The following is a 26,173-nucleotide window of genomic DNA, read 5'->3' on the forward strand; positions in this document are numbered from 1 at the left end:
GTTTTCCGTGAATGTGTTCTGCTTTGTGTCTCCTCATGTGCCAAAACTCATGTTAGCTCTCATCCCTGGTTAATACAGTTTGTGCTTTGCTGTGGGCAAAGTCAAACTGTTACAGGGAGCAGCTGAGGGCTTCCAGGAGCTGCACAGGCAGGTCGTGCTCTCACTGACCAGAGCACAGAACAGGGGTGGGGTCCATTGACAGCCATCTGTCAGACCTGGGATCCATCTAGCAGATCCAGTTATGAAGAGCAGTGGATGGGGCTAAAGATAAACCTGTACCCGAGGTCTGAGGGGCCCATCCAGGAGATGGGACAGGACTGGTATCCCCTCAGGGAATGCATCTGGACGTATTTAAACCTACAGTGTAGTAGAGGCAAGGAACAAAAGCCCTCAGGACCTGAGCTTAACGGGAGCCAAGTGAGTGGGAGCCTGCTGGTGGAGATGCTGAGGACCATTAATGCCTGTTGACGAACATAGGACCCCCCAGTGAGAAACATGGGCTGTAGGAAGCAATGCTGTTTCTGATTTTCATGTGTGTTCTCAGTGTAGACCTTCTCCTAGAGAAAATATTGACATATTTCTGTACTCAATAGATGTGTTCCAGTTTTTGTCTGTGCCTTGAACACCCTCTAGGAGTATACAGCAGCTCAAAAGATACACCTAGAAAGATGGCAAAAGTGGAGTTTAAACTTAGTATTACTACCTGATATTTGGGTGAATTAAGATGAAATAGCCCCTGAGCTAAACTGAAGCAGCTTTGTGAGTGCAGAGACACAGGAGGTCTAGAGAAAAATGAAATCCTGTTTTGTTCTGGATGTCCTTCCAGTGATGGACCACGTACCATGAGTATATATGACTACAAACAGAAATGATCTGAATGTTTTCCATACAAACCAATAACACTTCGATATCTTCTGAATGAGCTGCTTTCCAGAGACAGAAGCATTTATTTACTTTTTTTTTTTTTTTTTTTTTTTTTTTTGCCACTATCGGGACACTTTGCAAGAAATACATCCTTTTATTTGCTGCTTGGTAATACCTCAGCTTTTTTTATCAGTGGGTATAAAGCTCATTTGTTATTTAGATAAACTGACCTGCAAGCTACTTATAACAATCTATCACAGTTTGGCTACTTACAGTCCTCAAAATAGAAATCTGGTTTTAGTGGTAGCTGTTCTGTTTTTGGCTTGGATAGAATAGCTCATGTAGTGCTGTATTTTGGATTTGTGACCAAAACATTCTTGATAATGCAGTGATGTTCTGGATATTACTGAGGAGCACTTGCACAAAGTCAGAGTATTTTCTGTTATTTATGTTATTTATGGGGGTGCATGATGGGCTGGGAGGTGATACAGACAGAGCAGCTGACCCCCGTTGACCAAAGAGGTATTTCGTACTGTGTAGCATCATCCTCAGCAGTAAAAACTGGGGAGAGGGAGAAAGGAGGGACTTTCAGAGTTGTGGTTTTTGTCTTTCCAAATAACTTTCAGATGTGATGAAGCCCTGCATTTCTGGATTGTGTCTGAACATCTACCTGTCAATGGGAACTGGTGAATTAAATCCTTGTTTTGCTTTGCTTGCATGTCTGGCTTTTACTTTATCTATAAATTTGTCTTTATCTCAAGCCACAAATTTTCTCACTTTTACCTTCCTGATTATCTTTTTCCTTTCACCAGACAGAGGGAGTAAGCAAGTGAATGTGTGGTTTCTGGCTGCCTACTTGGGTTAACACAGAAGAAAATGGAAATTGCATTGCAGTGATCTACCTGTGGAGTTTCATGTTGTGAAATGGACAATTTTATATGGTTAGATTTGGATTATTACTGAATCTTGCAGTAAGCTTGTATCCCAAATCATATATTTGTTTCTGTATGAAATAATTTTAAACTATGTATACATACATACAAAAAAGAAATATAATATACAATATGTTATATATAAATGTAATATATATTATTGTATTATATAACTCCCATATTTTAACATTCAGCTCTGTGACTTATTCTACTTCTAAGCCTACAAATGTGGGTTTTTTTTTTTTGTTTTTTATTGTACATTTGCATTTATTTTTCATACTTTCACAGAATGGATGAGGATGGAAAGGACCTCTGGGTCCATCTGGTCCAATCCCTGCACAAGCAGGGACTCTAGAGCATGATGCCCAGGACCATGTCCAGGTGGCCTCTGAAGATCTTCCTGGGGGAGAACTCAGTCACCTGCACAGTAAAGAAGTGCATCTTGATATTTCCAGTGGAGCCTCGTGTGTTCCAGTTTTTGCCTGTTACCTCTTGTACTGAGGCTGGGCACCGCTGAAAAGAGCCTGGCTACATCTGTTTTGCACCCTTCCTTCAGGTATTTATGTACATTAATGAGATCCCCACTGAGCCTTCTCCAAGCTGAACAGTCAAAGCTCACTCAGCCCCTCCTTGTAGGATGTGTCAGTTCTCTTATGTTGAAAATACAGTCATTCTGAAAGCCTTAAAATCTCTAGCTAAAGCAAATTGTTCAATGCTGGAATGCTAGTTAAAAACAGAATAAACAGAAACCTGAGATGCATTTATCATTTTGAAGAGGCTCATGGAAAAAAGTCAATTGCTTGTAGTGATCAGACCTTGTAGGTTCAAAATTGAGCCATTCTGACTTCATTAGGAAGCTGCAGTACTTTAACATCATTTAGAAATTCTTTTTTTTTTTTCGTTTTAATTCTCTTTAAGTATTGCTGTCCAGGTCAAGAGATTTTAGGATCAACTATTATTTACAAAGATGAAATCTGTTTCAAATAGATCTGTGCTATCTAAATGATAGCCTGTTTTTTTGTAATTATCATGTTTCTCAGATTTTTTTATTTTTTTTATTTTTTTTCCTTAATGTGCCTTGAAGTGCTGGTGGTTTTACTATCTACAGTATATTTTCCCGTTCTTCATTCATCTCTATAAGCAGCGAAGAACTAGCAATACTGCACAGAAACTGTTTATTCTTTGTGTTAGTTATCACCTTCTGTAAATAAGTCACGGCTTCATTAAAAGGAGCTGTAAGAGAGAGGAAAAGCCTGTTGTTATCTTATAGAAGTCTTGTAAAGGGAGGTTAGTAGTGATAAGGTTGACAGTTCAGAAAACAACTGCTAACACAGTACTTCAATCTTGGAGTAGATTTGAAATACAAGAAAATAAGATTGTGTGTTTTATATAGAGGTTTGTTGCAGGTACTCTCCTTTAAGTTCAGTCCTTTGTAGTTTGATTGGTGTGACACTGGTAGTTAAAACTAGCTGTTCAGTAGCTGACGTTTGAAATAACTAGTAAATTATGCTTGTTGTAAAGCAAATTAAATGATTTTTTGAGAATATGGGGAAAATTTTACGTAGGAATTTTAGTCAGTTGTTTAAAATTACTATAATGTAAGGGAGGAATAGTGTAACAGTTTTAGAGAGTTTAACTAAAAGAAAAAATGAAGTATCTTAGTGCAGTTTGCCTGGAGTACTGTCATGTATAGCATTGCTGTGCGGTCTGTGGAGGAACACCTTAGAATATGAGCTCATGTACTAACAGAATGAAGTCTTGGGAAGTAAAAAGGAACGGAATCCTGGTCAGCAGGAAATTCAGAATGATGTGTGAAAACACTTGTCTATGCAAAGGAGGATGTACCAGTTTGTTTTCAACTAGGATATGCTCTATGTAAGCTATCTACTGGCAACTTAAGTTTAATGTATAAGTCAAATTCACCAAAATGTAAGTTGATAATCCCAGAGAATATGTGTAATTCCCATTCCGAAGCACTAAATTGTCTTGGTCTTTCTCATGTCTATGATAAGCTTATGAAGCATTCCTTCTAAGAACTACTTAACTCTAGTTTTAAAATATCTGGGAAAAATATAATTCTTACTAAATTCACAATAGCATAAAGGTAGGAACCTGAGGTATGGCTTTGTCAGTAATTATTTTTTATATTCGAATTGTTACAAGTTGAAGACTTTCTCTGCCAAAAAAGTCAGTACCAATGGTGGTGAGAACTGAAGGTCCAGCCAGCTAGGGACATGGCCCTAGCTAGAAAAGAAATGGCTTCAGTTGTTCAGACAGCCTTCTGGGCTGCAGAGCAGGATTGCTAAGCAAAAAGGAACGTAGGCCTCCCAGCACTGCTGACTTCATCAGCACATCCTGCCTTTGAGGAGTGGTGTCTACCAGGAGTCCAGGTATTTGACAATGGCATGAGGAAATGATAGAAGAAAATCAGTAAATTTACACCTGTGAACATGTCCCTGTTCTGCATCTGCAAAGCTCAATTACACATAATATATATAATATATGGTATCCAGAATGCTTGCCCTACCTGTCTGCATCAGTACAGGTATGAATGTACATAGTACACTTTTCAATGCAGAAGATCTCTGTAAGCTATTTGTATAGCTGTGATATCTGTGTCTGAACAATAATACTAGGTGCAATTCTAGTAATAATATTTAGTTCGGGATTGCAGTGTACAAATTACTCCTGGTATCTGGGATCCTTACTGAACTTCTTATTTATTTATTTTTTCACATGTGCTAACAGCTGTTGTAGAATAATATTGTTCAGCTATCTGAAATCTGGCTGCCACATACCCTTTCTTCTGCTTGACGTATCTGCAGCACAGTTCAGGGAGCTGTGGTGGCTGAAAGTTGCCTTGATGAATTAGTGTTTTGTTGGATCAACTCTATGACAAAGCTTCTTGTGACCTGCCAGTTAAAGAAAGAAAACAGAGATGGATTGATGGATTTAGGAAGAAAGGTGGGACTTAGTGTTATAAACCTCTGTGGAGCAACACTTGAGTCCAAAGAACTCAGAGCAAAGCAATTGAAGGGTTGTTTTACATTTTGCTGCAAGTGCCTTCTCTGAAGTTTAGTGTGCTTTGTCATTTTCTGGTGTAGGCTTAAAATCAGGCAATGTTTCACAGTATAATATGGCATTGCTAGTTTGAGGTGTGTTTGCCATGGCCTCTTACTATCCCCATCTTCCATACAGCTGTTTCTACAACTGTATTGCAAAGTCAGTAATGGAACTGATCTACTCTGAAATGAGAAAGAAGCATGAACAAGCCAATCTAATATTCATTATGATCTTTTCCTACTGGGAAGCCATGTCCTAAAGGTAAATGCAAGAAGTGTAATTCTCCTGTTCTTGTTTCCTGTTGGCTTATCTTTTACTGAGGATGTAGGCAAAACATCCAGACAGACAAATGCAGTTGCTGAAGATAATGATCCTACTCTTCATCCAGCCTGCTGATCTCATCCATCCCTTTTGTTTGTTCTGATTCTCATTCGTCCCATTCCTTTTTATAATTTTTGAGTAATATTTTTGCTTTCATAAGATGAACTGAGCAGCAGGTTAAGCCAGTAGCCCATTTGGTCGAGTAGATAGTGAGACCACCTCTCTTGTGAGCTATCTGACTGAGGCAGCTGGTCCCATCAGGTACACCTGTGTTCTGTTTTTAGCCCCTACAGCAGAAATGTAGCCATTAGCCCTGAAAAGATTTAATCACAAAGGTCTTCATTGTCTTTCTGTATTTTCTCAACAATATTTTCAAGGTATTTTAAAAACTGAAGAGTTCCTAGTTTGAAAATCATTGCTTTACTTTGCCTAATGGATAGGCAGTGCGTGGTTAAGGGAATCTAAGGTCGATCTCTTTCCTTAGGGAGCTAGGTGAAGAAGGCAGAGGCTTCCTCATTCTGTGCATATGTGAAGCTACTCAAGATTAGAGGCTGCCAAACGTGTGATGATAAAGAATTCTCTATTGTAATTTTGATTCCCTGCCTTGCAGTTGAACAAGTAGGTTATCAAGTAGAATTTTACCTTGTGAATTCCTACATTCTGAGAAAGATGAGTTTGTGGCCAATTCTAAAACTGACAGGGCAAACAAGTGAACACCAATGAGAATGACTCATCTAAAAGATTTCAACTTAACCTGAATGGAGGTACTTCATAGTGCCTGGGCAGGTCAAATAAACTGTTTCTGATAGAGCTTGGGAAATAGCTGGCGAAGGTATGCTTCTTAAATTCCCATTGGCAGTCTTTGGAAGAGAGCCACTGGTACACAAATAAATGGAATGTGTACTTCCTTGATTTGGACTACAGCAAATACTTAGAAATAATTTCAAGATCTGAGCCACCCCCCCCTCCCAGAACAAAACCAAACCAGCAATCAATGCATGAGGGCGGTTGTTACAGAGTATCTTCAACACTTGGGGAAAAAAAACAACAAAAAACTTACACTCAAAATCTACTTTGAAATTGTCTTTTAGTCTGAAATTAATCTTAAATCTGCTTTCCTGACTTTTTTTTTTTCTTTGCAAAGCTTTACTTTTTTCTTTTCTTGAATTCATAACAATTTGTTCCTTACTTAGTTGCCCTGTTCTTGGTTCCTTTCTTAATACAGCTGTTATTAGATTCTTTTAAAACTGATATTCTCTCAGTGATCTCCTTTTTAATGCCAGGCCCTTTGACCTACTTGCTAATGTCTGGTAATTTATTGCATGCATCTGTTTGGTTGTTGGATTCACAGCCAGGCAATCTAAGGTTAAAGAGTGTGTGTTACGTGGACAAGAAAAGAGTCTCAGCATTTGTTGGCCTTTCAGCTTAGTGACCTGTATGAAGAGCCTTGATCATGAGTTAACTGACACGAGACCAGTGTGATCCAATTTTATGTGCTCTAAATAGTTCATTTAAAAGTGAATGGGAACATACATTATTAGTGATCGTGTTTTTTGAAACCATGAGCAGATGGCATTGATCCATTGATATGTGTGATGCATTGAAAGGTATAGAGAAGATATGAAAATACTGCAAGGCAAGTCATTGTGGAATTGAATTTTCCCACACTTTATCAAGTAGTGTACAGTGTTAGCTGTTTTAAACAGAGTGAAGAGCATAGGGTGCACATGCAGCTCAGATATAACAATGTAGGCTGGGAAACAAGGTACTACAACATGAGTACTTGCACTGCCAGAATGAAAAGAAGTGGGTGTCCAGGTGGAGCAGCGGTATCTTTAGACGTGGCTTTATTGACATCTAGTGACCGAAAGTATTACTGCATGTCATGTTCAAGCCTGTGTCCAGGCTGTGAGAAGGGTGGCTTAAAGTGAGAAATTTGTTGGTGTTTTGTCTGAATCCACTAAGGGTTCATATACAAAAAGAAGGTAGTTAAGAGTCACCTGCGATAGTTTTGGTGAATACAGTATATGCGCAAGTGTTGGAAGACCCATGATTGGCTTAACCCTATTTGTTCTTGCTTTTTCAGGGTATTGTGTTGTACAACACTCACATAATTTCATTCCTTTTCCATTTCTATATCTTTCATATTAAGTAAAATATTAAGGGGATGGTATTTTATGTAGGTCATTTCAAAAGTAATGCTTCTATATGCCACTGTACAGTGGCTGTGGTATAACCAAGACTGGGAATGTGCTTCATGGTCATCAAACTGGTACTAGGTCTGACACTATCATACTGCCAAAGAAAGGTGTCTTCTTCCCTGGCCTGATTATGGAAGTTTAAGCTTTCAGCTTATTCAGTGTTGCTGTGTAGCAGTCAGAGTTCCTGTGTACTAGGAAATGCAGATAGATTATACCTTTTTATCCCTTGTGATAGTTAAATGGGAAACTTCAGTAATCAGGACTTAAGGGCACAAGGACATATAGTCTGGACTTAAATGTTTAAACCACACGTGTGAATAAAGCGTCTGATTTGTAAGCAGAAAAAGGTTAATACAGAATACAATGCAGGCTGTATTAATTGAGCATTGGTTGCTGTGTTAAGATATGAATAGTTTAGTCTGAATCAATATAAACAAATGACATGGTCTGAATGTTAAAATTATGCAGAATAAAATCATGTGCATGTTTGTTTTTTTTTTTAACTAAAGGACTGCACTGAAGAACTAGCGAACCAATTATTATCTATCCCACTGCTACAGATCCTCCTGTTGTTTATTCACTTTTGCTTTTCTCAGTATGCGACAAGTGTGGCATAAAACCACTAGGATGAGGGCTGTACTCTGGCAAAGATAGCTGAGAAGGGAACAATAATTCATTTTACTATGAACATTCGATAATGTAGTTACCCACATATTGTTCTGCAAAGACTATATGCTAGTAATAGACTGTGTGTGTGAAGTGGCTTTCAATCCACCACCATCCATTCTTTGCTTACGCTTTCTGAAATCTAGGCATGTTTTTACATGGTTTTTGATACTGTGATTATTTTAGCTGTCTTCTGAGCCTTTTCTTTGAACTGTCCAGTAGTGCCTGCAGGGAAGTTGACCCTCAGGCTCCTTCGTTAACAAATAGATAAATTATTTCTTTCTTTTTTTTTTTTTTTATACACGGTGATTTTGGAGATAAAGTTTAGTGATCTCACTGACAAATCTAGTGTTTGTCATCTCTTTATTTCATTCAAGAGCTTCCCTTTCCCCACAAATTTGTATTAAAAATGCTCAAAAATTGTCTGCTTTTCATGAGTTTTATATGAAACGCTTAACTGCAACTAAGTAGCATGGTTTCTAACATTTATATTGCCAAATTGTGTTTCAGCCTGTGAATACAACTACTGCATTGGCAGGCTATAATGTTTCCCGGGGAACTCTCGTAAAGCTTCGAATGTTTTGCTTTTCCTGTCCTGCTGCGTTGTAGAATAAAGAGAGGTAATAACAGGTTTGGTTATGGGGCTTACTCGATGCTTATACTTTTAAGTGCTCAGCCAGTGCTTTCATACTTAAACATTAAGGCTATTCATCTTGTTTACTAGACAGTTTTTTGGGTTCTGTTTATACTGTTGCTAAATACCACATGCCCATCTGAAGGTTTTTCTGTTGCTATTTCAGAAGACTTCTACAACCATTGGAATTAAACAAGGTTGTAAAAAGGAAAGCTGGATTTCATTAACATGCGTTTTGTCTCTGGTTCTGCTTTCTGTTGCTTTTCACTGCTGCTCTCCATGCTCATGGTGGCTGACATCCAGTAGCAATATCTCCATAATCTTTAGCGGGAATGCTTGTTCTTGCTGCAGGTGTGACAGTGAAAACTCAACTAGTGGTACAATTGTTTGTGTCAGTGAAAGTGTTGCGTACTGCTGAGAATCACTGAATTGTGTTTGTGGGAAGAGGCCTCTGGATGTCATTGGAACAGCAGTGCTCAAACGAAGACCAACTGGCAGCAGTTCACATTCAACTACCTTAAACAAAGCTCAGCCCCAGCTTTTTAAAAATGTGGCTACCTGCTATCATACTGTTGGAGTAGTTTTACAGAGATCAGCAAGAGCAGAGCTGCTGAAAGAGGTTGGGCGAGCCAGCAGCTGAAGTGACTATAGTACAACCTTATGGCACCTGAGCAGGGGCAAGCAGAGCAGGATAGTGATAACAGCAGTATGTGTCAACAGTCCAACGATCACCAGGTGACAGCCAGATAATAAGCCATGTTCAAGGCTAATCTGGGAAATTCAAACAGTGCAAGGTGAGGGTTGGGAAGAGGTACTCCTATGGTCAGGACAGGGGCTGGGGGCTTGGTGAGGGGGAGCTGCAGTGGTTCTCCTGAAGCATGGGCAGGCTGAGGGAGGTCCTGGAGGGGAGAGGGGAAGAAGGGGGAAGGGGGAGGAGGGCTGATGCTCTCCTACGGGCTTCTTGATAAGTATGAATGTGGTGCGATGGGGGTAGTAATAAGCATCAGTGCTTGTAATTCCTTAACGCGGCTGCTTTTTAGGGGTGGGGATAGGATGGAAAGGGAGAAGTTACTTTGTCACAGTGCTTGTCCTAAGGGCTCTCTGAAGATTCTCTTTTGAATGCTGTTTGCTCGGGTATCAATATTATGGGGTTTATTTTTGTGCCTTCCTATAAAAATCTTTCCCTTCTATCCCCCGTGCTGACAGCTGCTTCACCAGCAGAACCGTCACCGGCAGAACGGTCTCCGTCACTCCGCGGCCTCCTGCCGCCCTCAGCCCAGCTCGGGCACGAGGCACCGCCCGGGGGAAGGCGGTCCCGCCGCAGGCCGCTCTCCCTCTCGCCGCCGCCCGCCCCGCCCGGCCTAGGCCGCGGGAGCTGCAAGCGGCAGCGGCGGCGGCAACGAGCGGGGCCCGGCGGCAGCTGCGGGATGGCGCCGCCGCCGCTGCTGCGCGCCGTCATCATGGGCCCGCCGGGCTCCGGCAAGGGCACGATCTCGGCACGGATCATCAAGCACTTCGGCATGAAGCACCTCTCCAGCGGAGATCTGCTGAGGGACAACATGCAGAAGAAGACAGGTGAGCGGTGGGGGGTGGCTCCGCCGGCAGCCCCGGGCTCTCCCAGGGCCCGCTGGAGACAAGAAGCTCTGCACCGGCCTCCCTCCCGCGGACGCTTCCTGGAGCTCCACACGGGGCCTGTCCGTGGGCTGTGGGCCCGCGGAGCTCCTCGCTGTTCCTCCATCGGAAGAGCTTGTCCCGAAGTGGGCAGAAGTGTGTGCAGTGCGGGGGGTTCCGAAAAGGACGGGCAAAGTGTTCAAGCTGTTTGCCTTAATACACGTACTGTGTTGTCCTGCCTCGATCTCTGGCTCCTTTCCAGCGCAACTCTCTCTTGTTTTTGTTTTTTTACTGATGACAGGTCGCCCTCTGGCTTGCAGGTCTGCCTTTATTCATGGTGGGGCTGAAAATCTTGCAGGAACCACTTGCAGCTGCATGTGGTAAAGTGAGGGTGTCAGTGCCAGCACCTGGAAGTTGTGAAGGACCACCTTCATTTGCAGCCATAGAGCAGTAGCACGGTTACATAACTGTCACTACTGGTTTTGAAAATTTGTGAACATCCTTGGAAATGAAAAATGATGTGTTATTATGAATTCAGTTAGCTGGTTTTGATTTCCACATATCTTCACACAAACCATGTTTGCTCTGCAAGTGTAATGGCCTTAGCTTGGTTGACTGACCTCACTGTGGTTGGTATCTCTGAGTTAAACATTTGCTAGGAGCAGCACCTCTGTACGCATATCTGATCACATACAGACTTTTGTGTGTTTGTAGAGTAAGTTCTCTACAGAGGTTCACAGAACCAAAATTGTTACCGCTATGAACCTTCAGGTTAAGTAAGATCCAGTGAGAATGGAAGACTTTCCAGAAGAGAAAGAAAACACACTGTCCATGAAATAGTTTTGTTCTCGTGGAAAGTATTGTACTTTGGAAGCAAGATCAAAGAATGTAAACAGAGTTGAGCGGAGGGGAGTATGAGAAGAATAAATACCCATTGCTTGATATGACAAAGGTGTGCTGGAGCAATGGAAAGAAAAGTGATTCAGCAAAAATGATCTCAGTGGACAGGAGAGATTAAAGGTTCTTAAGGACTGTGGAAATGTCAGAATGTGTTGTGAGAAGCCAGGGGAGGATGCAAGAGGTGCTGAAATTCACTGACTTACATAACAGAGCTTAAAGGAATCTACTACAGCCTTTTCCATTCATGACTTAGAGTGTTCATATTCATGTGCAGATGAAGCTCTGTCTTAATTTTATTGAAAGTAAGCTGCTATTTGCATTAACAGTTTCCAAACATTTGAGTTGAATATTGAGACAGAGGAAGTGGGGAGGATGCTGAAAGGGTTAAGCTGGAATGAGAGGCAGTTCAGAGAGCCTGGATGAATGGAGCTGAGGGAAAGAAGAAAAGAGTTTTGGTGATAATGCAGGAGTCTTACAGCACTCAGTTATTTAGGAACTGTAAGGTTAAATTGGACAGTTAAAATATTTGGAAAATAAGATGTAATTACCAGTTGCTGTATGGTGCAGTTATTAGCATTTGCTGTCTTTTGATAGAAGTCTTTGTTGGAAAGACCTTTTAAGCATAAGTGTCCTCAGCAGTCTGTGGTCGATGCTGTGTTGGAGAGTGGAGAGTTGCTGACAGTTTCTGCAGTGCTAAGCCGCCTGCAGGGTGAGAATGGCTGAAGTCTGTTTGCTGTATGCAGTTAGGACAAGCTCAATCTTCTGCAAAACTTTTAAGGAGAAATACCTGTTTTTTGCCTAGACGACTAAGAAAACTGTGTTGCCTTTCAATGCCAAAGACTGCCATGCCAATAATAGTTTCAGACCCAAGCTTAAACCAAATCAAACCAAGCCAACAAATCATCACTAACCCTTTCCATCCCACATAACATGACTATTAAAGTCTTAGGTTAATAGTCATGATTCGGGCTGGATATTAGGAAAAAATTCTTCTCTGGAAGAGTGGTTACACACTGTAACAGGCTGCACAGGGAGGTGGTTGAGGTCCCTGGAGGTGTTCAAGAACATTTAAATGTTATACTAAGATGGTTTAGTGGGGAAATATTGGTGGTAGGTGGACCATTGGACAGGATGATCTTGGAGGTCTTTTCCAACCATGTCGATTTTATGACTCTGTGATTATTTTTTCCTCCTGCAATAGTTGACTCTAGAAGATCAGGACCTTGTAGTTAGAGGCAGTGTTTCCTCTTCCAGTGTTCAAATAATAAGACCTGTGTGCCTTACAACTTGCCACATGCTTCACCTATCTGCACCCAAATGCTCATCTGTATCTATGAAGTATGCTGGTATAGCCATTTTCTACTGAGCTTACCTTGCATATACTATTTTTAGATCATTATGGCTAGAACAATACTGTGTCTTGAATCTAGCAGATTTGGGCATAAAGTGCACATTAAGCTATTTAGATGTAATTTATTCTTCTTTCCAACCCATTTTGCAGAGTACATAGTTCTAAGTGCACTGGGATAATAGAAAAGATATTACTAAGAGGTAACACATGGAAAAGAACAGATATTTTGTACCCAGACTGGCTGTCATCCTCTTTCCAGTGTGCATGCTGTGGGTCTCCAGATGTCTGAGATCCCACACTGTGAGGATTATTTGGAGCCTGACTGCAGCGCATCATGCCTGTTTTTGAACTACTTTCAGACTTCTCAGAGACAATCTGTAGATATGGACTCATAGTAAAGGGAAATTTTCCTTCTATTCCTTTTTTCTTTCCTCTCCTTTTTCCTGTTTTCTTTTTTTTTTTTTTTTCTTTCTTTTTTTCCCAGAGGTACTGTTTGCATTACTTGAGGATATCTATTCATTGACCTTATCAGTAGAAAGGCCATTGTACTCTATACACCTTTCAATACTGCATGAGGTGATGAGGTTGGCATTTCTTACTGTTTCCTGCTGGAAGTGGTCTTATCATGTATCAGTAATAACAGTCCATCCTATCCTCTTGTTTAGCGTACTGTAACTACATCTGAATTGTCCATTAATAAACACTTAAGCAGATCCACAATAAAAAATAAACAATTTAAGTGCTATTGTTATGACTCATGAAATTAGGTATTTGCTTTATAAGTTAAGGCCACAAAGACTTTGTGCTCAGTATAGAGCCAAGGAAAATGGATTTCTTCCTGGCTGTACCCATGACTTACATGACCTGCTGCATGCTAAAGCATGTGAAATAAGAGTGTGATATCTCTATCTGTGATGTGTAGGTGGCATCTTAGCAAGCCAGTGGGCTAAGCAGCTGTTATTAAAGGGTAGTCAGTGTCATGGCAGAGTACTAGTGGATGTGCACTCCCATAAATAAAATAGCTTACAATGTCTATAAACATCTTGTAACTCTAGTAATCATAAAAATTTGTTCTGGCATATGTGTCCCATTGCATGCTGCTCTCTTAAATACCAGTGGAGTTACTGGATAATAACTAGACGTTAAACTGAAAGAATAAATTCCTCGGCAGGAAATCTGAGGGCTGGCATCATTACAGAGTGCAGTTGCTTTACGTTTCTTCATTCTTGTTTTGAGGACTCATTCTAGTTTTTGGATCTGCATTTTTCAAATACTCAGTGGTAAAATTATTTTTGGGCTGTGGAGTTAGAAGTAAGCTGAATGCCCTGTTGCTATTTGTGAAGCCACAGCCCAAACAAATTAATCTGATACATATTTGGAAAATCGTGTTTTTGAAGTTCAGCAAACACATGGTCTGTCTGGTTAATAACTTTACTCTTTGTGCCATCCTGATCAAAGCCAAGTTTTTGCAGGGTTGTTGGCATTTTTTCACTTGCTGGGGGTCACAGGTACTGTGACATGACTCCTCCCTCTTACTTTCACAGAAGTTGGAATCCTTGCCAAGTCCTACATAGATCAAGGAAGGCTTATTCCGGATGACATCATGACACGGCTGATGCTGAATGAGCTAAAAGGTCTAGATCAGCACAACTGGCTGCTGGATGGTAAGTTAGCATATCGGATATTACTATGTAAGGAGAGGAAATCAGCACGATAAAGCTTGGTTTGCTTGATTCACTAGTGGATACCTGGCCTTTGGTAGCCACTTTGAGGCATGGTGTTTTACACTGTATGTTGCCAGCTTCTGTTGAAACATTTGGTAGCCCCACTTCCTTCGGCTGCAAAGAGCACAGGATGCATGCGGCCTTCAGAGTGTTAAAAGGGCATTAATATATGTTGAAAAGGCCCTTTACTGAAAAATAGCATTTCAAAACTGGTAATTCTATTAAGTCTTATTTTCCCTCCAATAACAGAGGTGTTTTTTAAAATATGGACTGAGAACTGTTTTTTTAAACAGTCCCTGGAGAGTGGAACACATTTGAAGAAAGGGTCTATGTAGTTACGTAAATAGAAAAGTAGTCAAACATGTGAAACAGCAGTAAGCCAAGTGTGCATAAGGGAGCACTGCAGCAGTGCCATGTGTAATAAATCACTAACAAAACCATTGCTTAGGAACAAATCATTGTTCTTAAAGGCCTCCCTTAGACCAAATTGTTTGGTAATTTTTCAGTGTAAGCTTATAGCGTTTTCCACAGTATCAAGGACTGACTGGTTCTTGCTACACCGGCCCCTGGTAGTACAGTTGGTTGTGCATCACAAAGATAGAGTCTAGGGTGGATGTGTGTGTTTTCACATTCTAACCACAACTTGTCTCAGTTGATAAAACTAAAAAGTTCTTGGTGTGGCTTTTGGCTTACAGGGAGTGAAACATCCACATTACTCTGTGTTAGTAATAAAAGGAAGATCGAGGAAAATGTGGGCCCTCTCTGGAAGGAAACTGGAGATCAGATGACCTATGCTATGAAGGCTGAGATACTCAGTTTTTTGCCTGTCTTCACTGGAGAGTGCTCCATCTACACTGCCTAATTCACAGAAGGCAAAAGCAAGGTCAGGGAGAATGAGGAACAGTGGATGTACCATAGAAGATCAGTTTTTAGACCATCTAAGGAATCTGAAGGTTCATAGGTTCATGATATGTATCCTGTAGTCTTGAGGAAACTGGTGAATGAAGCTGCTAATCCACAGTCCATCATATTTGATAAGTCATGGCAATCTGGTTAAGTTCTCCCTGACTGGAAAAAGGGAAACAGAACCCCTAGTTTAAGGAGAAAATAGAAAAAGGGTTGGTGGGTGGGGGAGGAATAGAAGACCTGGGGAACTACAGCCTCACCTGTGTGCCCATTATGATAGTGGAGGAGAACCTCCTGTAAACATAGGGGTGACTGGCAATGACACGAGAAAAGAGGCCAATCCCCAGCTCACTACAACCTCCCTTCAGGAAGTTACAGAGAGCAATAATGTCTCCCCTGAGCCTCCTCTTCTCCAGGCTCAACATTCCCAGCTCCTTCAGCCTCTCCTCGTAAGGCCTGTGCTCCAGACCCCTCACCAGCTTTGTTGCCCTCCTTTGAACGTGTTCCAGGGCCTCAATGTCTTTCTTGCAGTGAGGGGCACAAAACTGGACTCAGTAATTGAGATGTAGCCTCACCAGTGCTGAGTACAGGGGGACAATCACCTCTCTGCTCCTGCTGACATGCAGGATGTAATTAACATGCAGCATGCAAACTAAGCAGGAGGAGCTGGAAACCATGGTGCAGTTAGAAAACTGTGATTTCATTGCTGGCATGGAAATGTGGTGGGATGAATCACACAACTTGAACAGTATAATTGAGGGCTACATGCTTTTCAGAAGAAACGTGCAGGGAAGGAAGAGGGGTGGGGGAATTGCCCTCTACGTTATGAAACTGAGATTGTGCAGAGCTGTCCCTTAGAAACAGCCATGAACATGTTGAGAGATTGTGGGTTAAATATAAATACCAGTAAAGGGTATTGTGTATCTGGGGTTTACCATAGGCTGCCCGATCAAAGGGAGCCTGCTGATGAGGCCTTCTTGCTTTAACTACAAGAAGCATTGTGTTGCAGGCTCTCATCCTGATGGGGTATTTCAAGCACTGGAATATCTGCTAGGAAGGCAACATGGAGGGGTGCAAGCAATCCGGAAGGCTCCTGTAGCCTGTTGGGAACAACTTCCTGGTTCAGACATTAGACAGACAAATTAGAGACATGTTAATAGACTCATCAATGCCAATGACATCATTAAAGAGGTTAAGACTGGAGGCAGCCTGGGCTGTAGAGACTGTGCCTGGGTTGGGCTCATGATCTAGAGGAATATGGGCCTGGCAAAAAGCAAAGTCAGGATCCTGAACTTTAGAAGAGTGAAATTCCATCTGTTTAATGAACTATTGCATGAGATTCCCTGGGAAGCTGTCCTTAGGGACAAAGGAACAGAGTACAGCTTGCCCCTGTTTAAGGAGAGCACAAGAGATCTCCATCCCCCAGCACATGCAATCATGTGGGAGAGGCAGGAAACTTGCGTGGCTGAGTGGAGACTTACTGATCAAACTGAGGGATAGGAATACATATAAGAAATGTATGTGTAATGGAAGAAGAGACATAAAGCCTGGAAAGAATACAAGGATGTTGTTTGGACATGCAGAAATAGGATCTGTAAAGCCAAGGCAGAAGGTGAAACTGAACTTGACAAGGGATGTGAAAAATAACGGATTTTACAAGAACATTGTTTCAGAAGAGTTAGACAAAGGAGAGTGTATACTCCCTGTAGTAAATGAGAGAACTGGCAAGAGCAAAGAGGAGGCTGAGGTAGTCAGCGTAGTCTTTGCCTTGGTCTTTGCTGGCCATCAGGCTTCCCATGTTTTCTTATGTTCCTGAACCTCCAGTTGAGGTCTGGGGAGTAAAATCCCTTCCACTGTAAGAGAAGAAAGTCTGAGACCACCTGATGAGACTGAATATGTACAAGCCTATGGGGTCTAATAACATGCATCCCAGTGTACTGGCTGATGTGGTTGTCAAGCCACTCTCATTTTTAAAAATGGGAGAGAGGAAGACCTGGGGTGCTAGGTCTGTGAGCTTTATGTCTGGAAAGATAATGGAGCAGACCCTTGTGGAAGCTATGTTAAGGCACATGCGAGATGAAGAGATCATCCTGGACAGCCAGCATGGCTTCACTAAGGGCAGATCATGCCTGACCAGTCCAGCAGCCTTCTTAATGAAGTGACAGCATTGGTGGATCAAAGAAGGGCAACTGGTGTAGCCTACCTGGACTTCTGGAAGGCCTGTGAGGTGGTCAGTACCACATCCTTATCTCTTAATTGGAGAGACAGGAATTTGAAGGATGGACAATACAGTATGAAATAGGTTGGATGGTCACAGCCATAGCGCTGTGGTTAGTGGTTCTGGTCAGTGTCCAAGTAGAGGCTGGGCACAGGTGGGATCCTTCAGTGTCTTGGAACCAGTGCTCTTTAACATCTTTATCATCGACCTCAATAGTGGAATAAAGTGCACTGTCAGCAAGTTTGCAGGTGACACTAAACTTAGAGTTTTGCAGAAGAGATGCTATCAAGAAGAACGTGGATAAGCTTGAAAAGTGAGTCCCCATTAACTGAATTAAGCTTAACAAGGCCAAATACACTAAGTGGGCTAGCCCACTTGGTTTGGGACGCTCCCACACATGAATATGGGGACTGGAGGACTTTGGGGTTCCAGTGGATGAGTAGCATGATGAGTCAGCATTGTGGACTTGCAGTCTGGAAGGCCAATTGTATCCTGGGCTCCATTGAGAGGCTTGGCTGTCAGATTAAGAGGGTGACTGTCTCCCTATACCCTGCTCTTGTGAGGCCTGATCTGGAGTACTGCACCCATGTACAACAAAGATGTGGAACTGTTGAAGCAGATATAGAGGAAGGCTGATCAGAAGGCTGGAGCACTTGTCCTTTGAAGAAAGGCTGAGGAAACTAGGCTCATTCAGTACAGAGGAGGCTTGGGGGAGACCTCATTGCAGCCTTTCAGTACTTAAGAGGGCTTATAAGAAGATGGAGACTGACTTTTCATACTGTCTGACAATGATATGACAGAGGGGAATGGTATTAATGAAAGAGAAGAAATTTAGAGATTAGGGGGAAATGTCTTACTTGTAGAATGTTGAGGTGCTGAAATAGTTTGCTTTGAGAAGCTGTGGATGCCCCATCCCTGGAGGTGTTCAGTGCTGGCTTGGATGGGGCCCTTTGGATGGATTCTCTTTTCTGTTTGGTTTGCTTTGCTCTTAGTTATGCTTCACCCTAGAGAAGAGAAGGGCTTAATCGCTCCAGTGAAGAGTGCAGTGAAACCTAATCCACTAATGTACTGCAGATGTTTTCCTTTAGCTCCTGGTGCTTTGTATATGTAGTTCCAGCCATGTGGATCTGCATACATAGCTGTATAGCTGGCCATGCTGGTGACAATTAACAAGTAAGACTTAGTAAAATGATGTGGACAGCATGAGAGAATAAACATATTTCTCCTGAATGTTAATGCCTTCTTTAAACTTCTGCAGAACTTTCGTTTGTTTCTATATGGAGGCTTGGTGAATTACACTAATGGATAGCTCTATAGCTTTGACATAAACAGCTCTGTTGGATCAACAGTATTCTGTTGAAGTTTGCTAATCAGAGTCTTTAGTTTGCTAACTGCAGCTCAGAACAAACAGCTGAGGTCACCCAAGTCAAACTAAATAGAATTGGTGAGCAGCTTGTATGCATGTTAGCCAGATATACATTTCCATTGCCTAATGATAGCCTGATGGCTTCTAAAATCAGAGGAGATGGAACAGTCTGAGTCACGTGCATGTTGGTATGGACTTCGCAGATTTATCTGCTCAATAATTAGCACCTTTCTCTGTGTTTCTAGGTTGTTCACAATTTATCATAAATTGTAGATTATTTTCTGTTTTTTGAGGAAATGCTGCACACAGCAACTGCCAATTCCAATGAAATATATTTGTAAAAGCTCTTCGATTTCTTGAAGAAGATTCTTAGTACAGAGTCTCAGGGTGACTCAATTTCCAGTGGTACGACTAAGATATATAGTGGCTGAATAGCTTGTCTGTAGTGTGGAATAAGAGCAGTGCTGGAGTCTCCATTCTCTCTCTGCTTTAAACATTCAGAAGCACTTCTATTTGCTTATGTGAACATGAGAGAAACAGGATGAGGGTAGTTGATGACAGTGATACAAACCAGGTCTGTCAGCCTTAAGGCATAAGCAAAAGCTTGACTTGAGTAAATAATTTCTCTTTGTGAAGTTATGGTAGACAAGACACATAAGCCTTAAGACCATAAGTGATTATTTTTTACACCTACCTGCAGCCACCCCTCCCCCTTCTTTTTTGGGCTAATTCTTGACTAATTCCTTATTTGGACAATGGTGTCATTAACCAATATTATGGAAAGAAGAGTTTCTTAACTTTGTATCTTTTCAGAACTTTACTTCATAGAGAAAATTACTTGTATAGTATGATGAAAGTTATAAGCAACTAAAGAGCATGGGACTGTTCAAGAGTCTGGGGGGTAGAGGTGTTATTCCAGTGAATCTGTGATTTAACAGCATGTTCTATGGAAGCTTTGAACATCAAACTTGTGGCTAGTTTTTCATCTTAAAGACTTCGTAGCAAGTTTAGCTTTTTTTATTCTCAATTTTTCCCTCTCCTTAAATTACATTATTTACTAATAACATGAGTCTTTGAATGCAGTCCACTAGAGCCACAGAATTCATGAGCAAAAGGCAGTGGTAAGTGGACAGATTTCTGTGTCCCCAGTGTACTCACAGCCCTCTTGCCTGGATACATTGTTTTTAAGGCAAGGGAGGTTATGACCAGCTGCTTATGACAGACTTTTCCTGGGAATAAGAGCTGTCCCAAATGTTTGTGGATTGTTCTGTACCTCTCAGAACGAACTGCTTATGGCTTTTATTGTTTGAAACATACATATAGTGTGGGGTTTTTGTGAGTAAATTGGTGCACAGTACATGTGAATATAGGGTATTTTTGCTTCTGTTTGTTACACTTCTGGGAAGATGCCTAAAAGAACTGAAGAAACAGAAGCTGGAGGACATTCAACAAGTTAAAGAGTGCCATGAAACTGAAAAACGTGTTGAAAAGATCTATCAGTAAAATCTGATGTCTCTTCAGCCCTTACAGTATGATAATATACTTTTTCTATCTGACCAGCAGTTTCTCTTATGTTGAAATCCATCAAATTCTCCTAACTCTGGATACTTATTGAGTTCTTTCCTTTACAAAGGTTTCCCTAGAACAGTTGCTCAGGCAGAAGCCCTGGATAAAGAGTGTCAAATAGACACTGTGATTGACCTAGATGTACCATTCGAAACCATAAAATGTCGTCTCACTGCACGGTGGATCCACCCTACTAGTGGCAGAGTCTACAACCTTGAATTCAGTCCTCCCAAAGTGCAGGTAAGCAATACATACACTGATACTAGTGCTAAATAAATGTTGCACTGCATTTGGTAATTGTAGTAAAATATTTATGTATGTTATTACAAAATAGAGTAGCTCAGAAGAAAAAGCTTCATTTTATCTCTTAACAGCATTGAAACTCTCTGCTAAGACTGTCTCTTGGAGTATGCCCTGGTAGAAACTCAAGCTCATGGGCAATATCCTTGTGCTCTGCAGAATGAAACACCATGCTGCCAGATCCTCATAGTGTTTTGTAAGCTACTGTTATTCACTGATGTGGAAGACCTGTGCACCTTCACATGAGCTGGCATATTCTTAGCCTGCTTTGCAGTTGCTAACTGTGCATTCTGAAATGCTGTCTCCCATCCTCCAGAGGACTCATTCTTTGTACCTAGGGTGCACATTAAGTAATGTACTATTACCAGTCATAGCTATACACTTAATGCTTTTCCTGTGTTACCATTTAATTATGATGAGTATTTTCAGAGGAACATTTGTCATATTGCAAAATCAGATGTAGGAACTTGGTAGTATGAGATGCTTCTCCACAGAACAAAGAGCTTAAAGCTTGAGGTGTCATAAAACAAGAATAATAAGCTAAAATAATGGATATACATCATTACCCTAATTTTTTTTAAGTACTTAGTTGTGTTTCATCCTTAACTCTAAAAAAACTTACCTGTTTCATCATCCCACTTTATCTGGAGGTTCTATTAAGTTGCATTATAAGTATGACAGGCTTTGTACTTTTGAGATTACAGTGTTGTGGGAAAAGAGGCCTGCTGAAAAACCAGGTAAACGCTTGAAGTGAGCAATTGCAAACACTTAAGTATAGTTTAAAACCTGGAGTTTAAATTATGGTTATTTTTAAATGCAAAAGAACACAGGCAAGCAGCAACAGAGAATTACCAAATATAGCAGAGTGGGTTGCAGCTGTAACATCTCTCCTATATGCTCCACTTTCCCCATCACGTAACTAGAGAAGGAAGCATACCATCACATTTTGAAGTAGTTTGAGGAATGATGCTGAACACATGAAATGCAGTTGTCTGTGTTGTCTGGCAGTTCTGAAACAATTTCAGCTGCTTAATTGCTCATCAGAACAAAAAGACTGTGGCTTCAGAGTTCATACAAAATTGCAGTCAATACTTAACAGGTGCAACTAAGGCATTATTTTGGTTGCCTGCCCAGATGTTAGATAGAAACCCTTGAATATTTTAAATTATTGTATAATATAAAGAAGGCAAATTCGGCCATGTAAATCTATCTCTCATATCAGACATGTTCTGGAGCAAGTTTTCTTCACACCTTCATGAACAGAGCAGCTTACTCAACATTGACATTTATCACTGTTTCTTGAAACCGACTGCCAACAAACAAGCAGGAAGAAGGAACATTTCTGTTGCCTAACAGACTTTGTATTTAGAAGATCACTAATATTTCCACTTCAAATGTCAGATTAAATTTGCCTTTAGGAAAAATGAAAATCATTAAGGATTTAATTAGTATATATAAATGGGCAAAGAGTCCCCTATGTCTGTACTGTGAGTTACTCTCTAACTAGGTGCATAACTCAGTGCACCTACGGAGTTACATTTAAAGCCACAACTTAATCCTCAGTGAGGTTCCTGTATCTTCCATTATGCCAGTGCCCAATGATTTCCTTGATCACTGCTTGCTTCAAGACTTACAAGCACACTAACCACTTCAAGCCCTTCATGAAACTGGTGGTGAAATGTGTACAAGAGAAGGAATTATCACAAAGTAAGCCCCTGCCTCTGCTCACTGAATTGTAGAATCGTTTCTGTTGGCTTCCATGTCATATTTTGCTGTAATATTTATCTGTTGCTAAATATTAAGTCTTCTGCAGTGTGACTTAAAAAGATGGTGAATTCCATTTTCCATTTCACTATCATCAAACTAAGGTCAAATTAACTTCTTGCTTGCTTGCTCTTATGCATGAACATATTGCCAGCCATCTTCTTCTTCCTCTTAAATCCAAAACACAGCATCACATGAGCTTTTGTGAAGAAAATTTGCTCTGTCCCAGCCAAAACCATATCAGAAGGCGTTGTCTACATATTTCAGTATTCAGCAAATGTTCCAGAGACCTAATCAGTCAAATAACTACAATCTCATGTTCACTGTAAATACCATTTAAGTATTTTTATAGTAATTGAATGTCTTACTTGAAAGTCGACTTCTTATGTTCCAGGTAAGACAGAGATGGTAGCTCTTCTCTTTATAAGCAGAAACCTACACTTGGACTAATCGGAATCTGATCATGATTTAAACATAAAAATACACAAAATAAACAGAAATATACATCACTGTTTGCTTTTAACCATGATTAGGGCATTGATGACATTACTGGAGAGCCACTTGTTCAACGAGATGATGATAAGCCAGAGACGGTTACCAAGAGGCTGCAGGCTTATGATGCACAAACAAAACCTGTTCTAGAATATTATCGGTAAGTAGTAAAATGCTATGCTTCTTCCACATTAGCAAAGCAAGGAAAAAATCCAGTTATAGAGTTCTTAGAACAATGAACGTGGTATGAGTAGCAGTGTATCTTCGCCACCTTTGTAAGAAATAATAGTTGTAAAATTAGTATGATTTTGACTGTTGCATGAAACCTGCTGCATGAAATGAAGCCAGCTTAGCACAAGAGCCCTTCATTGCAGCCATATTTCGCTTTACACATAATGCTAGGCATTATTCAGTGCATTATATTTGTGATCTGATCGATGTCGGTCTATTTAATAGAGTAACAGAGACAGTGCCCTTGGAAATTTTGACAGTATTTTTCTGCATGTATAGAAGCCCTTGTAATACACAAGGGGTCAAGAAACCGATAAACAAAAATTGTTAATGAGAATTAAGAAGTGTCTGTTCTAAGAATAGGATTGTTACATACAAAGCTAGCAGCACTCTTAGAACAACCAGGTGTTTGAGAATACTACCATTTGCACCATGGAAGGGGAGAACTGTATATAGTCTCTCTTTGTGTTAAGCGGGTCTGCTCTGCTTTATTTACATTGCTTTATCTACGTTAGTAATACATAGGTTAATACATGATCATTGTATAGAGGTTTGTTGTCTTACCTCACCTAGATAAACAGACTTTTTCTAAGAACATCCTGAAGTAATTGTCCCTTCCTTTATCTCTTCATATCTACCAGCCTTCATTATGCTCTAGGAAAACTGCTTAATAGAAAACTAGGAGTGAACTCTATCTTTGGATTGATTCAGTTTTAGACTTAAGAATTTCTTCCGGACTGAGAAAACTTTTCTTGACTGGTAGTTTTCTGAAGTTTACAAGCCTGTAGGCACAGGCCTAACAATATACTGCAGGTAAAACTAGCTATTAGAATTAATTAAAAACATTCTGATTGTGCTTGGTTAGATTTTTCAGATCTGACTTTAAAATTCAGTTAATTGGATGACTGCCATGTAGGATGTGCTGTATGGCTTGACTGCTTCTTACGTTTTACCTCAAATAACTTCTTATCAATTGTCCTGTAGACAGTTACCAGCTTCTTGAACTGATGTGGCCAATAGTACACTGTCTGAAGAACACACTAATGCGTGTAGAGCTGCATTCACAATGTTCTTGTTGATCTTCGCATTAAATCATATATATATTAGTATACTTTGTCCAGGGCAATCTGAAAGAGAGGTAGGGATCCTGGAAGGCTCAGACAATTTGACTTCTATAATATTTTTTTTCTTTTTCTTCCTCAGGAAAAAAGGGCTGTTGAAATCCTTCTCTGGAACAGAAACTAATAAAATCTGGCCACATATCTATACTTTCCTCCAAACCAAGTTGCCAGATGTGAGCCAGAAAGATGCTGCCACTCCCAGGTGAAACTAGGTCCAATTTCTGCTCACTGGTCATAGCACACACATGATTACACAAGATTCAGCGATCAAGTATTACTCTTAAGTAGTCTACCAGACTGATCAATAATTAAAGTCTATTGTTGTCCCTAACTTACACTATGATAACACTGTGTCTTCTGTGGCAGTTCTCTTTTTAAAACTGTATTTGTTTTTAATATTAAATATGCCTGATTTTTATAATATAGTAATTGACTTTAACAAAAGCAGATACTCTTGTGTCTCTGTTAATCAGAAAATAATCATGTTTGCTAATAACAGTGAAGGAAATAAACTTCAGAGTACAGCTTAATTACAGAGAATTTTTGCTGACTTCATCAATAACTGCAGTGTGAAGCAGTGATATAGGTATGGAAGGAAGTTTCTTGAGTGCACGACTTGCGGCCAGCCAGAAGCTGCGAGGGACCATGGCTGCCAGCCTGCAAGAAGTGCTTTTAGCCCCAGACTGGCACACAACAGTTTGGGGTGAAAGGGATCTTTTAGCAGTCATTTAGTTCAAGCTCTCTACCACAGGCAAGGACATCTCACACTTTATCAGGCTGCTTAAAGCTCTGCTCACCCTGATGTTGAACATGGCTTCCTTGGCAACCTCTTTCAGTCGCTCACCATTCTCTTTGTGAAAAAAAAATTTTCCTTTACAGCTGTAGCTTCATCACATAAAATGATAACATTCCTTAGCTTTACTGGTTTTGATTTAGATGATTTGTCCTATTGCCATTCTGTTTCTCCCTTCAGCTATATTACTGTCAGGCAAAAATTTTAATGACTTACAAATTCATTTGGTAAAAGCCTCTGTCTTTGAGCAGCTGTGCAAGGCTTCATTAGTAAAAAGAAAGAGGACACTAAGCAGTTTGTGTAATTTGGTAAGACTGTAGTGAGATACACTCGTCAAGACTGCCTGTCTTCCCCTTTGTCTTTGAAAGAACTTCTCTTCCCACATGCCTGTGACAAGATTTCCCATTCTCAAATTAGTCTATTCACTGGAACAGATTTTATTTTAGTAAGCATAGTTTTAATGACTTCATGCTGCTAATTCATGCCTCTGACCAGCTCTTTTATTAATTTATTCACAAGGTAACTGGATTCACAAACCTCTATGTAGTATACTTTTAATAGTCCAGATAATGCAGATGTTGCTGTTCGTCAATGGATATATATATATAAAAATATATATATTTACCAATCTGATTGTTTCAAGGTAAGCAAAACCTGAGGATGAAACAACTGTGTCTAGGCAATGTCTGAGGTAGCTGCCTTGTCTTGCTAACGCAGGTCTGTCTCCTTTTTCACTGACTCTTATTAACTGTCATACCTTGGACTGTGTATTCACATGTAGCTTTACTACTGTCAGTACTGAGCAAGTCTAAAAGAAGGTGGATGCTGTAGAGTTTGTAAAGTCTTCCCATTATGTTTCTGCTTGTTGCTACAAAAAGAAATGATGCTTCCTTTCTTGCCCTCCATATAGTTGGAGACATTCCCTCCACAAGTCAAGCAATTTTAATTAGACATAACAAAAATAACTTTCAGCGTATTACAGGTTGCTAAATAAATGTGGTTCTACTGCTAGTGGTAGCAATTACAAATCACTGCGCACTGTACATTATCTTTATTACACTTGTATATAATGAGAACTCAATTAAGGAACAATCTCAAGCTACTAGTTTCCCTTAATTATTGGGTTAGGAGGCAGTGTTTACTTTTTCC

General features: G+C 40.5%; 2 protein-coding genes and 1 long non-coding RNA gene across 7 annotated transcripts in view; 2 read left to right on the top strand and 1 right to left on the bottom strand.

Moving 5' to 3' along the window:
• Positions 1-2,954: 2,954 nt before the first annotated feature.
• The window catches only part of CDC37L1 (cell division cycle 37 like 1, HSP90 cochaperone), a 33,943-nt gene continuing 10,724 nt past the window's right edge, over positions 2,955-26,173 (bottom strand). Inside the window, exons 7-9 of one of the 5 annotated variants that reach the window (XR_014939215.1) lie at positions 11,741-11,894; positions 4,595-4,708; positions 2,955-3,029 (exon numbers count right to left, since the gene is read on the bottom strand). Coding sequence is in view for 3 of the 5 variants with exons in the window: in XM_015848908.3 (XP_015704394.2) it covers positions 4,628-4,708 (81 nt within the window). In the remaining 2 variants the exon portion in view is untranslated. Of the gene's footprint in view, positions 4,709-11,459; positions 11,622-11,740; positions 11,895-26,173 lie in introns of those variants that run through there. The other 4 variants (XM_015848908.3, XR_001551976.3, XM_032441143.2 and 1 more) reach the window with 4 other exon arrangements.
• On the top strand, positions 5,013-10,020 carry LOC146753965 (uncharacterized). Its single transcript, XR_014939216.1, has 3 exons — positions 5,013-5,120; positions 8,558-8,667; positions 9,888-10,020. It is a non-coding gene; the product is annotated as an uncharacterized LOC146753965 (long non-coding RNA).
• Positions 10,040-24,761, top strand: AK3 (adenylate kinase 3). The gene is made up of 5 exons (XM_015848906.3): positions 10,040-10,256; positions 14,088-14,207; positions 20,391-20,563; positions 22,921-23,039; positions 24,314-24,761. Exons 1-5 carry the CDS (start codon positions 10,109-10,111, stop codon positions 24,435-24,437), a joined length of 684 nt encoding a protein of 227 aa, XP_015704392.2. The 5' UTR covers positions 10,040-10,108; the 3' UTR covers positions 24,438-24,761.

Source organism: Coturnix japonica, chromosome Z, assembly GCF_054131305.1.
Source record: "Coturnix japonica strain WE chromosome Z, WE-NBRP24, whole genome shotgun sequence".
In the NCBI taxonomy this organism is placed as follows: Eukaryota; Metazoa; Chordata; class Aves; order Galliformes; family Phasianidae; genus Coturnix; species Coturnix japonica.

Bases quoted from the DNA above. Each gene is read 5' to 3' on its own strand.
- AK3 (XM_015848906.3), top strand. From the start codon at position 10,109: ATGGCGCCGCCGCCGCTGCTGCGCGCCGTCATCATGGGCCCGCCGGGC. The intron at 10,257-14,087 runs GTGAGCGGTGGG...TTACTTTCACAG, and splicing joins CAACATGCAGAAGAAGACAG to AAGTTGGAATCCTTGCCAAG. The intron at 23,040-24,313 runs GTAAGTAGTAAA...TTTCTTCCTCAG, and splicing joins CCTGTTCTAGAATATTATCG to GAAAAAAGGGCTGTTGAAAT.